The sequence below is a fragment of the Pseudoliparis swirei genome, chromosome 17, assembly GCF_029220125.1.
Source record: "Pseudoliparis swirei isolate HS2019 ecotype Mariana Trench chromosome 17, NWPU_hadal_v1, whole genome shotgun sequence".
Classification (NCBI taxonomy): domain Eukaryota; kingdom Metazoa; phylum Chordata; class Actinopteri; order Perciformes; family Liparidae; genus Pseudoliparis; species Pseudoliparis swirei.
Window position 1 is genome coordinate 15415270 of NC_079404.1, and position 16757 is coordinate 15432026.

The 16757-nt window shown below is 46.3% G+C and overlaps 1 protein-coding gene across 4 annotated transcripts in view; it reads right to left on the minus strand.

The window, feature by feature from the left end:
- zmiz1a (zinc finger, MIZ-type containing 1a) overlaps positions 1–16757 on the minus strand; it is a 104779-nt gene that overhangs the window by 19742 nt on the left and 68280 nt on the right. For all 4 annotated transcript variants that reach the window (XM_056435317.1, XM_056435318.1, XM_056435319.1 and 1 more), the window contains 3 exons: positions 12558–12666; positions 9791–9904; positions 6803–6908 (listed from right to left, as the gene is read on the minus strand). In XM_056435317.1, coding sequence (XP_056291292.1) covers positions 6803–6908; positions 9791–9904; positions 12558–12626 — 289 coding nt within the window. In that variant the 5' untranslated portion in view covers positions 12627–12666. The remainder of the gene's footprint in view (positions 1–6802; positions 6909–9790; positions 9905–12557; positions 12667–16757) is intronic.

Below are 16757 nucleotides of genomic sequence, written 5' to 3' on the forward strand. Positions count from 1 at the left end.
TGTACTGCCCGTTACTCCTTAATGTCATCCAGTGTTGTTTTCCTTCATGAGATACAACGCAATGACACAATAACACAATGACAGGTATATGTTATACTTTTAAACGCCACGTAATGAGTGGACAGGCAGACAGGCTCTGGCTCCAAGCACAGGTCAACAACTTAAAGCAGGATCCACAGTGGAAAAGTGGGTCATCTCCTCCTGACACAGAAGCACATCCACTGACACACACTTGCACTCTGAACACCGACGTGGAATAGTGCTCTTTTAGGAAGATGTTTTTAAATGTGTGGTGCTGCTCCGTCACTCTGACTTGATGTTACTACCTCTTTATAACAGTGGACTCATTATGGCATTTGTGGAAGCGTGTAATGTCAAATAAAGAAAATCAAAACTTACAAAACCTAACTTACTTTGTTCTTCTATTCCTTTGTGATCACTAAATCATTATTTTACTCACTAAAATCAATCATTTCCAAAACCCTAAGTGTGACCTACAACCCCACCTTAAAACCAGAAGCTAACTCATGGCCAGCTTTGATAATAAATTTTAAAAAGACCAAAAGACAACCACAACCTCAAGTGTAACACTTAGCCACAGAGCTCAGAAATATGCCAAAGAATTACCAACACACACAGTGCACACAGACCAAAACCCATTCAGAACAACCCTCTGACAGAGCAGCATGGAGGTCAACCTGTGGTCAGCTGGTCTTGTCTTGTGTGAGCAGCCAGTGCTTTAGACTACAAACCAGACAAGATAGATAACAAAGTTATGTATGGCCTGAATTATAGTTGTAACAAACACAGCAATGTAAAATCTTCATTGAAATTAAAAGTTTTGCAGACTATGTCAAAGTATAAAATACACAAGTAAACAAGACACATTGTGCTTCAATTACTGCAGTTCTAATGTACCGTAGTCATCTTGGACCTTCATCCACTACTCAATTGGCCTCCGTTAACCCCTTATCTTGCCCCATGCATGTGCACACACACACTCAAATAACAGACCAGATAGCTTTGTGCAGACATACACACATGGAAAGCAGACACACACACACACACACTTACCCAGAGCCAAGCAAAGTCTCTGCACATCTCATCTTATTCCCTTCATAGCGCAGAGAAAAGACTCAAGTGTCACAAATGCTCCTGTTCCCGCAGAGGCCAGTGGCAACTCTCAAAGCTTTTGCTGCTTCCAAGCCTCCTGCCTGCGTCTTATCACTCTCACTCTGTGCACATATCCCTTACTCTGCTCACTCTTTCGTTCTTACTTCCGTTCCTGTCTTTCTCTCTCTTCTTTTCTTTTGCTCACTCTCTTTTCTCCCTTCTCTCCCTTGCTCTCTGATCTGTCTTTTTCCCTTGTCCAGCTTCTGCACAATGCACATCAATTATTCAGAGGCAGTCTCCCGGTTTCTCCGGCTCATCCAATCAGAGCGAGGCTCTGCACTAATGGGCTCCTGCTGTACCTGCTACCGGCTCCAACACACTCTCGAGACTGCAGGGGGGTGAGGGAAGGAGGGAGAGAAATAGAGAGGGAGCAGAGGAGACAGCCAAGGAGGAGGGAGGATGAGAGGAAGCGATAAAGACGGCGAGCCGACGCAGACAAACAGGAGTAGAGATAGAGAAGGCAAGATATTCCAGTGCTTCTCACCTCTGTCATGAGCTGCAGTTATTGATGTGCTCTGCCTAGTCTGTGTAGCGCTCCGTTGCCCTGTTTCTCTAAGTTGACATCACACACTTGAGAAACACACATGCACACGTGCATAATCTGACGGTGTGACTGCTTTTTATCAGGAAGGGTATAAAAAAAAAGAGGAAGAAAACTCAGATCTCAAACTTGCATAGATGGGTGGAGCTTAGCGGAGTGAAAGCCAACGCATGAGCGATGGAATGTGAGAAGAAGAAAGCATGAGATGTAAGGATCAATCTATTGAGGCAGACATATGGTAAATTATTCGCCCTATCAGAGAGGGGAATCCTGCCTGCAGAACAATCTAACCTGACAACGTCCCCTTGTCTCTATCAGAGGCCACTTTGTAAATCCAACTAACAAGACACATCAGAGACTTAGATAATAACTGAGCGCAACTGAATTAAAGAGGAGCCAAGATGAGGGTGAATCTGAGTTCATCTCGTCTTCGCCCGCCCCTGACACAAGCCAACAAGGTGAAAAAACAATCTGGATGGATGAACAGGAAAGAGTCATTACTCTCTCTCTCTCCCTACCTAAATATTAAGCTGTGCAGTGAAGCTGAAGAGCGGGAAAAGCCCGCTGGCCTTGTGACATCAGAGGGAAGTTGTCTGAGTCATCAGCACTTTCACAAATGTCCCACGCAGAATTGAAACACAGGCAACGGAAGGCATTGTTGGACAGGAATATGAATTGAAAAGGGTGTATCTAAAGCCCCCTGGGGGATGATGTGTAAAGGGGATGGGGGGTGGGGGGAGTCCTAAGGTGTCGGTGCCAGATCAGTCAACCCGGAACAAAAGGGGGATTTAAATCATTTGCTCATCCGGATTTGACGAGAACAAAGTGTCCTGTGTTTGTAGTGTAACTGCACGACCAGATCAGTTGGGATATTACCAACATGAATTTACTTGCAACTGTGTAAACCACACCAATTAAGTTGCAAGTGATAGAGGACCAAATCAGCCAGAGGCAGCAAATGCAGCTACCATAATAAGTATTTCCCCATGAGCTTTCTTTCTATAAACTTCATCGGGAAGTTCTGAGGGTAGCTTTGGGTTGCGAAGAGGTTTCATCATCTAAGGCGAACCACTGGAGAGTGTCAGAGGAGAGGCCCGCCTGCTAAAAATAAACCTTGTTTCCTGTTAATAATTCAGCGCGGTGCTCTTACTCAGCAGTAATCAAATATAAAAGTCTGTAAGGTTGATTGGGTCAGTGACAAAGGAGGCTTACACCTTCCTCTAGTTCTACACACGCAGCTCAAAGTTGAAAAGAAAGACAGGGTGAGAAAATCAATCAAGTGAAAGTAAATTGAGACGGATAAAATGGAAGACATGTTGTAGGCCAAATGAGAAGACAGAAGAGGCGTGTGTTTGTGTGTGTGTGTGTGTGTGTGTATGTGTGTGTGCAGGGACTCACACACTGTGACATGAGTCTACACAAAGTCTAATGGGAGTACTTATTTTCAGCTGAATTATGGGAGTTCTGAGTTTTTTTTGTGAGCTCAGTGTGTTTGTTGTGAGTGAGTTACAGCCTCACCCTGGAAGTTTTCTGCCACGGCTGACAGTGGAGTGGCAGTTTTCCTGAGATCACGCTGTGAGATCACTGAGATCATACAGTGAGATCACTGAGATCACACTGTGAGATCACGCTCTATTGACTGACCGAGCGCTGACAATCGTGCACTTCTGCTGGGACAATTACATTTACAGGTAAAATAAGAGTGGGTGGAGAACATGTACAAACTACCCAGAACAACGCGAAACTTCTTCATCATATTTCCCCCTTTTCATTCTTCTCCAAACACTCTTCTTAATCAGCTGAAGAAGAGAAACTAAAAGCATCAAAAGCATTTATCCCGTGTGTAGATAAAGGGATCTCAGAAACCACGGAAACGATAAGCATTCGCTCCTGAAGCTTAACCTTCTGATAACATGAGATGCCACCAGAAGTGATTGAATCAATCTACCTTTGAGCAAGAACAACAAGCAGAAACCTGACTTACACATTCAAATAGGTTTCAAAGAGCATAGTGATCATTCCAGGGAGCAGCTACCTTTAATCCGGAGCGTGTCACGTCATGTTCAAAGCATAATACACAAACTGAGTCACGGTTAAGATTTACTTTCATCTATTTAAAACTTCAGAGAAAGTTGACATACAAGTCTTGTCATAATGACAACTCTGTTTATTATTGGCGCTCATGCTTCCGAAAGAAAGAGAACAGTTATGAGCTCGCTGACAGCAGTGACAGATTCAGAGGAAGGAAACGCTAAAACCCTTGACGGATTATTTGTCTAATCTGATTTGGTGTCTGCTGAACTTCACTGTAGCCCAACGGCTCAGAGTCTATTGGGCTTTGTTGTGTTTTCAGGGCAGCATCACACCTATTATCTAATGAGCCTCTCATTGGACGCTTTGTCAATTATTATGGGGGAAACATACGCCGCTCTAAAACGACTTAAAAAAAGATTATTAGGCTTTTAAAACAAAAGTCATCAAGTGAGACGCCACAAAAAGCAAAATCTCCAAGGTGCTCTTTTCAAGAGAGTGACTTAAACCATGCTAGCTGCAAGTATGCTAGCAGCGTTAAAGCACTGGGAGTTAACAGTGCTAATGCCAGCTCGCCTAACGGCAGATAAATCTCTTCACTGGGTGATTCCAGATTAGAGCAGCGCGCTAATCCCGAAAGCCTCACTGCAGGGTCACCGTATCAAGACAGCTCTTCGGCAGCAGTCTGCTATTGCTAGTGTAAGTGACTTTTTTTCGTCCCGATGTGGGGGGGGGGGGGGGGGTATCAGAATCAGATCGGTCAGTACGCAAAGGCGCGAAGTAACACAAGTGGCATTACGCATTGTAGATTATTTTCGCCCATGCGTACCTGCGTACCAGTTATGTGCACCCCTGATTATAAACACAAGACGTCTGTTCAAATTCAAGATACAAAATGTTCTTTTTACTGCATGTCTGTTTGTTCTCTAGTCGCCTCGACTTACTTACTGAAGGTCATACTTTAAATTGTGGCCTGATTTATTTCTAGGAAAATTGAGTATTGTGTACTTGTAATGAGAATCACACACGTCAAGTTAACTCTGCAACATCACCAGTTGTCAAAGTGTTTAAAAAAAGCATGGGTAGCCATAATTGCTTCATCAATTTCCTCTTGAACTGAGGCTCTGAAGGAAAGGGTCAGTGGGATTGATCTGCAGCTTTAAGAGTCTGCCTCCTCCCCAGAGGAGCCCGCAGAGAGCATCGCAGACTGCCTGGCCCTCGTCTGAGCTCTCGGGTGTCAGATTCGCGGCCCTCTGTCGCCATGCAGGCTGTCAGAAGATTGTGCTGGGCGTGCACAATTTAATGCACATTCATGCATGTGCAGAGTGCAGACACACACACACACACACACGGATCCAACAGTGCAGTAAAGAACAAATGGTTCTCTGCATCCTTGTTGATGCATTATGAGGGTCCACATGTGTCTCTGGAGTTCAAGTGTGCATCCTGTCTCCTCCATCGCGTCCCCCCCGCCAATCTGCTTCCTCAGAGAGATGTCCTTGAAAGGGAGGGAGGTAAGAAGGATGCTCAGTGAGTAAGTTCTGCCCTGAGTCACATCTGCCTTCCACCTCGACAGCCTGCCTGCATCGTTTGATGACTGGCCGTATCATATCCCCCCTCGATCCCCCCGCCCCCCCTCATACCCACATAATTCCACTACAGTTCCCATTTGTCCGCTGTGCATAAACAGCTTTTCCAGAAACCCGGTGCTGTCTTCTATTAGATCCCAAAACCATCAGCAGGCCTGAGGATGATGCTGACTGTCAGTCGGGCACACACAGACAGACAGTCCGAGCCATGCCTGGACAACAATCACATTATCTCAACACAGGAACACAGACAGAGAGAGAAATACAGCAATCAATATTGGACACTGACGTCTGTCTGACCACTTAAGTTCCTCCCGACAAGATGCTTCCCACCACAACTGAAAGAGGATCATACGCTTTAGCAAATATTCATATCATAGGATTGTGTGACCGTGAAACAGCAGCAAACGGCTTCATTTCGGCCTTCTGCACATCCAGTCGCGACACACTGCATATCGTGTGAGTAATTATGGGATAAGATTTCAGAGCGCTACGGTCACTGTCACTGCAGTGACATGTGCGCCTTCTCAGAAAATAACAACATAGAAATCAGACAGTTTAATCGAAATATTTGACTCTCGGTACGGGCCACTTATGTAACTGCAGAAACACGGGTCTATCTGCGCTCTGACTGGCTGGCTCCGGCTTCGCCAGGCAGAGTGAGTGGTCCAGCACACATCAGCGACACCTCCCCAGCCATCCATCTCTTTCTCTCTCTCCTCTCTCCCGCCTCTGCACAATTCACTTTGACGAATGTACACGAACAGGCCGCTCCTGCAGGACTGTGGGAGGCGGGGCGGAGGGAGGTATGGATCGGGGGAGGGTGTGTGGCACGTGGTGGTGAAGGGGGGAGGGGATTGGAGTTGATAGATAAATGTCTCAGGATAGCATTACTGTTCGCTCTTTCTCTTTCTCGCTTTGTGTGTGTGTGTGTGTGTGTGTGTGTGTGTGTGTGCCTGCACATATGCACACGTGAGTGTGGGCTCCTGTGGACAGACTGTTGAGTAGACTGTTTTTGTGAAGCTACCACCCGGACAGCTCATCTCAATAGCACATTAATGTTTAATGGGGACTAAAAATATCTGACATTATAAAGCTCTATGGGCTTTTTGTGTGATGTCTGACGCACATTTACAAACCACAGATGCATGGTAACCTTATTTGTTTTTAAGCGGGAGAGATTCTCCGTGACATCCTAATAACCTTTTTATAGTGCTCAAAACATGAGCAGCTACGTTGTGTAATCATGAACTGAGCAGAGTAATGAAGGAGGAAACGCTCCTGACCGGATCGTGACTTAAGCCATACAGCCATTTCTTTAAATTGCTTTATTTCATCAAAAGATGAATAATTGCAGCGAGAAGAACAATGAGCACTGTGTCGCCACTGTCTCGCGAGTCAACAGCAGTCAATGGGATGATGTACGAGCATGCGTCTGCTGGCATTTTAGTAAAGTGCTGGGTCTTACCTGCAGACTTGGGAGTGAATTTGTCCCTGTTGGCTGCACACACAGCCAGCAACCTGTAGCCCAGATCCAAGTCATACCCCTGCTGAGCAGCAACGCGGCTCACCACCTGCAGAAAGAGCGATGGATCCTTTAGCATTGTATCAATTGTTTTGTAATCAATACATCATTATAAATACATCATTTCATGACATCATTGCAAATTAGGCATATATCTGTCTATCCATCCCTTTCTTATGCAGCACCATACAATATTGATGCTAAATAAACAGTAAGCCACAGCTAATGCCGCTTAATCCTTCCAATTTTCGTACTCGTGTTAGTATTTTGAGTCACTGCTATCACTGAGCTTTATTTTTCTTCAGACAAATGCGCAACAAAAAACAGACACAGTGAGATTAATGTGGAGTCTGCAGTCTGGATTGCTCCAGGGATCCATAGTCAGGACGAGTCTGATGACCGCATCAACCTCCAAGAGAGGTGAGAGAGCCAAACCACAGTCGCTCTGCGGAGCGAGCGGAGTCTCTGAAAGGTTATCATGAAACAAGCCCGCTCTGGCCCCAAAGTGAGCAGAGCTTGTCCCTGGCTAAAGGTTGCCAGTTGAATTACCCAGACAGGCCAGGAAAATATGGAAATAATAGGTATTGGGATATCTAGCTAAACTGACCACTTCAACACACTGTACACGTGTGTGTGTGTGTGTGTGTGTGTGTGTGTGTGTGTGTGTGTGTGTGTGTGTGTGTGTGTGTGTGTGTGTGTGTGTCAGAGGAGAGTGTAGAAATAAACTGAGTAAAGTACTTCTCAGCAGCATCTCCTGAGGGTACAAAGGTTACAAATCCTCCTTTTCCCTCCAATTTGAAGAGGAACCAGTCCTCAGCTGTACGGTTTTAATAATCCCTTTGTGCTAATGCCTTCGAAAAGAGGTTGAACATTTATGGGACATGAAGCAGGAGCCTCCCAGACCTTAAAATAACGTTAAAGGGAATGCTGCGTGACGTTAAACAGGACTCAGGAGACAGGGGTAAATCACTGATAGAAAGGAAACCCCTTTGCTTTTATATGCTTACAGATGGCAACTCCTCTGCTGCCTCTGACCTCAAAACACACATTACCGTTAACAAGGTCAGCTGGGGTGCCTTTTAGAAAGCCAACATAACAGCGAGCAGTGATCATAAAGTGCTTTTGTCACAAGTAATGTGGCCGCTGAGCACTGAATGAAAAACTGTGGAAATGATATAAATAAATATGGTTTATTTGATTATCTTAGTTAAGAGATGGCAATAAAAAATTCTGCAGGTTCATTTAATCAGAGAGAAATTATTTGAAGCTGTTCAGGAGGCATAACATAATCTATTCAGCCCAACCATATCATGCAAGCAATGACGATTCTGACAAACAGTCGAATCGTGTTGCAGTCGATCGTTTAATTTCCTGCGTGAGTGAGTCTGCCCTGCAGTTTGTAAAGGCAGGCAGCCAGCTACAGAGGACAGCATAGATTCAACACGGATTTAACACGTGTTTCACCTCATAAGCCTTTTTCAGCATAATCTCCCTCTGAGGACGTACATCCAGGCCCATATTGCTGTCAATATGAGAGCAGTGCTCTCAGAGCTGCTCCTGGGTTACTGGGCTGATACTGATATTCTTGTTTTTCTATGTGCTGGAGGGAAAAAGAAGCATCAGTTTTATAGTTTTATGTGAAAGACAGCTCCTCATGAACTAAGAAGCAGAGATAAAGTTAATGTCTGCCAGCACTGACATTACCCTCACTCACAATACAGTATAAACAGAGACAAAACACAAATTGTCAAGCAGACAGAGCTAATAGTGCAGCACTCACAGCTCAGTTATGTCATCTTTTATTGGCTCTGGAGCCGATACTCCACCAGGGATCGGAGGACGACCTCCAGATGTACAACATGCCACAGGGAACAAGCGTCTCCACATTACAAACACATTCAGTTTCATTCAGCTACAACACATTTAACGGGCTGTGATTGGTCCTCGGTCATCTTTAAAATTCAGTTCAGCTCTGTGACACGCAACCAGTGAAGTAACGTCACGCGAATAAAATCCTTGAAAGAATGCAAGAACTTGTTGCGCGCTGTAATTCTCCCGAGAAGAAGCCGTTTGCTCTCTGAGTCTGATGGAACAATTTAGCTGATGGAAACCGCCCCATGCTGAGAGGGAGCTCCGTGGTGGGCTCTATTGTATCAGCCCTTTAAGAGGCTTTGATCGTGATTTACACATTAATGAGCATTTATCTGTTTGCTCACGCTACCACTTCAGCCGGGCACAATGTTCCTTCAGTGTTTCAAAGGTTGATCTTAGCGACAGACGCGTGAAACTTTAAATTATCTGCTCTAAAGCCTCTTTCACACAAGTGACTGTGTATGTACTGTGTGTGTGTGTGTGTGTGTGTGTGTGTGTTTTGACACACCTGGTGCTGGCTCTTTGGCCCTGTGCCCAGATCGATAAACTGTAGCTAGTGAACTGAATGACGATGGCTAAGGGTGACTGGCTACCCGCAGTCATGTTCACGCCTTATTATTAGTTGGTGTGCATCTGTGTGTGTGTGTGTGAGTTTGTGTTTGCGTGTGTTTGTGTGTGTGTGGGGGAGCACAAAGTGGAGAGAAGCAGTGGGTGACAAGGACTTTAACCTGTTACTGGCCCCTGACGGCCTGAGCAGCTGCCTTGGATAACTGCTGGGTACAAACATGGTGTGTCTACAGCCTGCTACGAACTGTTTTCTCAGACCTAAGAGAAAATAGTTGTATAACCAAATAGCAAATGTCAATATGACTGTGACATGAAGATTGTTTCAGCTGTTGCACCATCTATGTTAACTTAAAGCTTAAAAGTAGGTGAAAAGCATCAGATCTGGACCCATTTTCTTTCTCCTAAGTATCCAAGATCTAATTATTGTTTTGCTCGCGTCTCCTAAAAAGCACCTGAAAAGCCCAACAAAAAACATAATTACTGTTTGCATACCGTCAGACATCCCATGAGACTTTGCTCGAAAGGTCGCTGGAAGGCCCGGGGATCTCCACACCAGTCGAGCAGCTCTGTGGCCGCTGAGTGGAAGTTGGCCGGGTTCTGTAAGTGCTGTGCAAACACAGAAAAAGGAGACTGCCATTAGAAAACAATGGGAAATAATGAGCGTTATTTTTGTTCACATCAAGTACAAATTGGAGAAACACTGAAAAAAACAAATCGTTTCGCAGCCCTGGGCTTTCCCTCCGAACCGCCGTGATTTAATGTCTTGTGTTTCTGCACAACCCTGTGAGGACCTTGACTCCTTCCAATATACGCCCTCTCAGGGCTCTGCTGCATTGTGGGAAGAAGATCACACCCATATCAACAATGATGCCAGTGTTTCCTGTTAATCTCTCTTGGCAACACCCAGCCTTCACACCCCGTGATCCACACAGCAACCAAATCTTTCCCTCCAATCCTCCTTCTCTCCTTCATTCACTGCCTGTTTTTAGAATGTAACAGAGCCTCGGCACCAGAAGTCCACTGGCTGGCTTGGCCGTTCACAAAGAAAACAACCGTGGTCCTGGCAGCTATGCATGTAGACTCAATAAGCGCCGTTGGTGTGTTGTCTAATCTCTTTCAGTCTCTGTCTGTCTCTCTTGCTTGTTCGCTGAGGCCTGAAACAGTTGAGTCTTTTCTTCCCAGTGTCTGAAGGCTACTCAGGCTGGCAGGACACAATAAGCGGTTTTAAAATTGGGCTCCCTTTCTTCATGGCTCAGAAGGTTAATAGCTCTGAAATGGGGCAGAGCTGCAGCTTGTTCAGTCGGCGAGATTGAGCCCACTTGAAAGCATTTATTATTCTCATCTGGAGCTGAAGCGTCTTGTTTTGTGTGTTGTTGCAGAGAAGGTAGGACTATTGTCTTTAAGGGGCAGCAGAGGTCAGCGCTTTTCAAAGGGCAGCTTTCTGGCGGTATGTGACAAAGGGGTTCTTGGATGCAACAGCTGCCTAACATGTCAGGCCCGGTACTCGCCTGCAGAGACAATCTCTGAGGGCTCCCAATGATATCATGAGCTTCAAGAGAGGACTTGAGTGGCTCATCTTTTTGGATGCGAAGATTAGCCATTATGGAGCTAACTGGAGACTCTCAAAGGGGTCTGGTGGATGATGAAGAGCAGCAGTGAGAGAAAGTGATAGATGCTCGTGTCGAGAGAGAGAGAGGGCGGGGAGAAGAAACTGTTCCAGGTGAGTGATATAATCTGGCATTATTGCTGCTTGATAGGAGGCGGATCAGCCTCCAGCGCGAGAGGAATCAGAACTAGCACAGCCGGGTCTGTCTGTCTCGATCTGAACTCACAGCTCCCGCCGCTGCGGCGCTCGCCACCGACTCTGCCTGACATCCTCGACTCTGGCGCGAGGGGGAGGACAGCGGAGTGAAATAGCTCCACTGAGTTTCTTTGGTGGAGGATGGGGCCCGGGCTGTTCTTGTTGTTGTTGCTGTTCAGGGTTGGAGGAGGACAAGAACAGGGGTGGGGGGCTGAGTGGCAGCGATGGGGTTTCACCAGACAAAGAGCCAGACGTTTGACAGACTGTCCTCTGTGAGATGATGGACCGACTTAGCCCTTTTCAGGCCAGCCAAAGCTCAGGCTGTTCAGTGCCTACCTGGCTGCATGATAAACAGCGCAACTCTTGGCTCTGTGCCAGCGGCTTCCCCCCCGAACCAAAACAACACCCTGCTGGCAGAGCCGCCACGAGCTCAGAGCTCACTGACTAACTCACCGCCTTTGAAGTCTGGTTTACTACCAATTCTATTCCAGCCCGAGTCGAGGAGTATATAAACCCAAATACAATTAGTGCATTTATTAAGCGAGACTTGTTAACTCGGGCTATTTAGGGCCTATCGGTGACACTGGAGAAAATAACTGTGGAGGCTTTGTGTGTCGATTCTGCAAAACTTCTACTCATTTGAGAAAAGCTGACATTTTGGTTTGACACGGTCTCGACGACGAGCACATCGCTGCACGCAGTCGGGGAGAGAGCACGAAGGCGATGAGAGAGGCTGTTGAGATGAAGGTGATTATAGTGGCCGGGAGTTTGGGAGGGGGGGTTGCTCAACAGCCGACACAGAGAGAAGGGATATGTCACCTCATAATCGCAAGCTCAAAGCCCCACCATTCACCGATTCACTGTAAGGCATGGTGTCATATGGATGTTGGGAGATATAAAGGATCACACCCACAGAGCATAAACAAATAAGCCCACAGCCTGCCAGCCAGCCAGCGAGTTCTTGTAGACGATTAATCACAGGCAGAGGCGGTAGCCCTGGGTTATGTCTGACTGTGTCTTTCTGTCTGTATCTGTCTGCGTGGAGTCTCCTGAAAGCTGGCAGTCAAGGAAGCATTTAAGCAAAACCACAACAAGGGTCGACATTACGTCAAGAGTCAGGAACGTGATGTAAGGGGTCACAAGACCAGGAGGGAGAAAGTAGAGGCTGTTACTTTGCTCGTCTCTTTGAAGTCTCTTCTTGTCCTCACTGCCAGACTTGCGTCTCTCTCTCTCTCTCTCGCTCTCTTACCCTCTCCCTCTCCCTCTCTATGATCCTGTGCAACATGATCTGTGTGACTGGAGCTAATGGCCAGAAAACCGATGCCCATATAAGGGTGTGACATGGAGAAAGGACTGCAGGAGAAAAGAGGAAATGCAGATTCTTGTATCTTTGCCACCAATCCATGTCTGTATTTGACTGAATGAAGTTGACGGAGGCCTGCAGGTCTTTATACACACCTGTTTGATGCACATCAGCCTGTCATTGGTCTGCTGGATGTGCCGGTCCATTGATGGTAACGTGTTCATCTTGATGTCTCTACCGGGACACCATTAAAGGTTCTGTACTCTGTAAAGGAAGCCGGAGAGGAGAGGTACATCTGTTAGAACAGGTTTTTTCCAGGTCACCCATGTAAACAGTGTGTAGCCTCTGAAGTTCAAACAGCCATTTAGCAGCTCGACAAATCTGCAAACAGGTAAGACAGCTTGTTTATGCACTGACTCATTGAAGGGCTCGATGCGCCTCAGGCATGCGTGTCTTTTATTTTTTGTTGGCAATTGCATGAATCTGAGATGTTTCACAGCAGCGCTTTTAACCACAAACAGAAACATGATGAAACTGGAAGAAAACTTCATTGCTTTATATTACTTGTTGGAGAAAAATCAAACGCACACTGAAACCAACAAAGGACATGAACTGTTATCTCTGTCGAAGAAGCACACCTCACAGTCAAGGTTATCAGTGTGGCGGAGACAACACATGTATACCCACATTTAACAGCTGATAAGGTTGAGCATCTCTTTCTCTCTGTGGACATCTTCTTCTGATCCGACAGTGAGCAGCAGAAACAAGAACACTCAGAGAAATGGAGGCTGGATTAATTAGCATCGTGCTGCTTAACCAGCGAGGCCTCCGTCCCTCACCATCCCTCTGTGTTCATCTCCATCAGTGTTGGTCCGCTTCACATTCCTCCGCACAAAAGGCGAACTGAGAGACCACAGGTGGGGGGGTTCAGGGATCTAGAAAGCTGCTCAGTACTGATAAAGGGTCCCCCAAGATCCCCTGCTGTGAGAAACAGACCGAGTATGAATACGATGAAAGCATAGTGCTCAGCCAGGGAGTTTTCACGTGTCATGCTTAGTATGGTGGGCTTATCTTAGAAAGACTATTGCACACACTTTCTGTCTCTATCACTCAAAACACACAAACACACACACTTAAGAGCATGTAAACACAAAAGCTTGAATTCTCAATTTAATTCAGCGTAAAGGTAAAACTTCAAAGGAACACTTGGAGAATAAGAGTGTATTACTAATCCTCTGAGCTTAAGCATTACTAGAGTAGAATCACCTGGAGTGCACTTGCACAAAGTCTTAAACATCAGTACAAGGGGAATTCGGGAGCAAATGTGCTCAAACGGTGGGCAGCCGTGCATCTCTTGTCAGGTTCACGGGGCGGTGGATGGTCCCTCCAGAGCAGCCACGACATTCTGCAGGGCACGAAACAAATCGGACCAAGCCTATCCCGACCGGAGCTATGGGTGGCCTGATTCTGCGCTGCTGTCAGCGTCCAGCAGATGTCTCCCTCACCTGCTGCTAACCAGCATGTCTCTTTCACACACTACACCCGGAGCAAGTGGTCCAGAGAGGGCTCCTTTAAGCCCTGACAAGTGCTACAAATCCCCTTCAGTGGCCAGGCAGCTCCACAGACCGCTAACAGGGCACGCTCCGGCCCAGAGCTTGCCGTCTGACCTTGTGTGTATTGATTAACTGTTTCGTCCTCAGCTCCCCTTCCTGCTGTCCCAACACACCCGCAGCCAAGACTGAAGAGGAAGGAGGGAGACTGGAGGGGGAGGAGAAATCTGCCTCTTTTACCCAATAATCTCTTTCTTTTTCGTGCTTTCACAAAGTCCAACACACACAAACACACACACACACACACACACACAAACGGGCAGTGCTTTTGTTAGTTGATAAAAAGATGGGCCCTCAGGTTCTGAAAGGGAAAATGAGTGAGGTGGAAACGCGACTTGCGTGGCATTGTAACTGAGATAAGAAGTCAATCCACCTGACTGTCTGTCTGTCTGACTGTCTGTCTGACTGACTGTCTGTCTGTCTGACTGATTGACTGTCTGTGTGACTGTCTGTGTGACTGACTGTCTGTCTGTCTGTGTGACTGACTGTGTGACTGACTGACTGACTGTCTGTCTGTCTGTCTGTCTGACTGACTGACTGATTGACTGTCTGTCTGACTGTCTGACTGACTGATTGACTGTCTGTCTGTCTGACTGACTGACTGATTGACTGTCTGTCTGTCTGACTGTCTGACTGACTGTCTGTCTGTCTGCCTGACTGACTGATTGACTGTCTGTCTGACTGTCTGACTGACTGACTGTCTGTCTGTCTGTCTGACTGACTGTCTGACTGACTGATTGACTGTCTGTCTGTCTGTCTGACTGACTGACTGATTGACTGTCTGTCTGACTGACTGACTGACTGATTGACTGTCTGACTGTCTGTCTGTCTGACTGACTGATTGACTGTATGTCTGTCTGACTGTCTGTCTGTCTGACTGACTGATTGACTGTCTGTCTGTCTGACTGACTGACTGACTGATTGACTGTCTGTCTGACTGACTGACTGACTGATTGACTGTCTGTCTGACTGACTGACTGACTGACTGATTGACTGTCTGACTGTCTGTCTGTCTGACTGACTGATTGACTGTATGTATGTCTGACTGTCTGTCTGTCTGACTGACTGATTGACTGTCTGTCTGTCTGACTGACTGACTGACTGATTGACTGTCTGTCTGACTGACTGACTGACTGATTGACTGTCTGACTGACTGACTGACTGATTGACTGTATGTCTGACTGACTGACTGATTGACTGTCTGACTGTCTGTCTGTCTGTCTGTCTGACTGACTGATTGACTGTCTGACTGTCTGTCTGTCTGTCTGACTGACTGATTGACTGTATGACTGTCTGACTGACTGATTGACTGTCTGTCTGTCTGTCTGTCTGTCTGTCTGACTGATTGACTGTCTGTCTGTCTGACTGTCTGTCTGTCTGACTGACTGACTGACTGATTGACTGTCTGTCTGTCTGACTGACTGATTGACTGTATGTCTGTCTGTCTGTCTGACTGACTGATTGACTGTATGTCTGTCTGACTGTCTGACTGACTGATTGACTGTCTGACTGACTGATTGACTGTCTGTCTGTCTGACTAACTGACTGACTGACTGATTGACTGTCTGTCTGTCTGACTGACTGATTGACTGTCTGTCTGTCTGACTAACTGACTGACTGACTGATTGACTGTCTGTCTGTCTGACTGACTGACTGATTGACTGTCTGTCTGTCTGACTGACTGACTGATTGATTGACTGTCTGTCTGTCTGACTGACTGATTGACTGTCTGTCTGTCTGACTGACTGACTGACTGACTGACTGTCCGGGCTGACAGACGCTTAAGCGCCACACCCTCTTCCGTTCAGGGAAAAAATGTGTTGCATAACAGACAATGCTTCTGTGAAAACATGGCGGAAGACCTCCTCTTGTACTAAATCCTTGTTTGCGATCAAAATAAAGCAAAGTAGTCTGTTAAATCATCATATGAGGATAAACAATTGAATGTTTCAACAGAAACAGTTTTTTCTCCTCTTTTCCAGATTTCTTTGCTTGAGACTTCTTGGGCTACTGCTGTTGTTGTTTGATCACGCTGAAGACGGGCCTGCCTAATCTTTATTGTCTCCAACACATCTTAATCAGCTCCACTCAGCAGCACTGCTTACCAAAGGTGCAAAGCAAAGGATTACACATCCAATTATGCTGTGCATATCACAACCTCCCTTTATACAGCAGTGGAGGATGCTGCCATGAATCAGAGCAGTAACAAACCACAAAGTAAACTAACATCCAAGGAAGACTCTGTTTCCTTCTCTCACTGTCTCAAAAAATAACAACAACACACACATCCACATTTTTCATCCCTCCTTCTCTCTTTGCTGAGCAAAACACGCTGGGGGAAGTGGGGCAAGAAATAAGTGCCCGGAAACAAAAGCAATGTAATATGAAAAGCACTGGAGTATGGCAGGAAGGGGGACAAGAAAGAAACAGAGAGAAAGAAAAACAAAGAGTATTGAAATGATCTCGTCGTCATCGGCAGCACACACACACACACACACACACACACACACACACACACACACACACACACACACACACACACGTAGAGTGTGATCACTCATATGAGTGATTTCTCATTTCAGACAAATGACTCCCATCTTTGTCAAGTGCAGCTGGCTTTGTGAATGGGATGGCTGGTGGGGGTTGTGTGGAAGCGGCTACACAGGAGTTCATAATGCACTCCGATACTGTGTCTTCTTGTATCGGAGTGCATTAGAAGCAGGACTGGGGGAAATGGTTGGAATG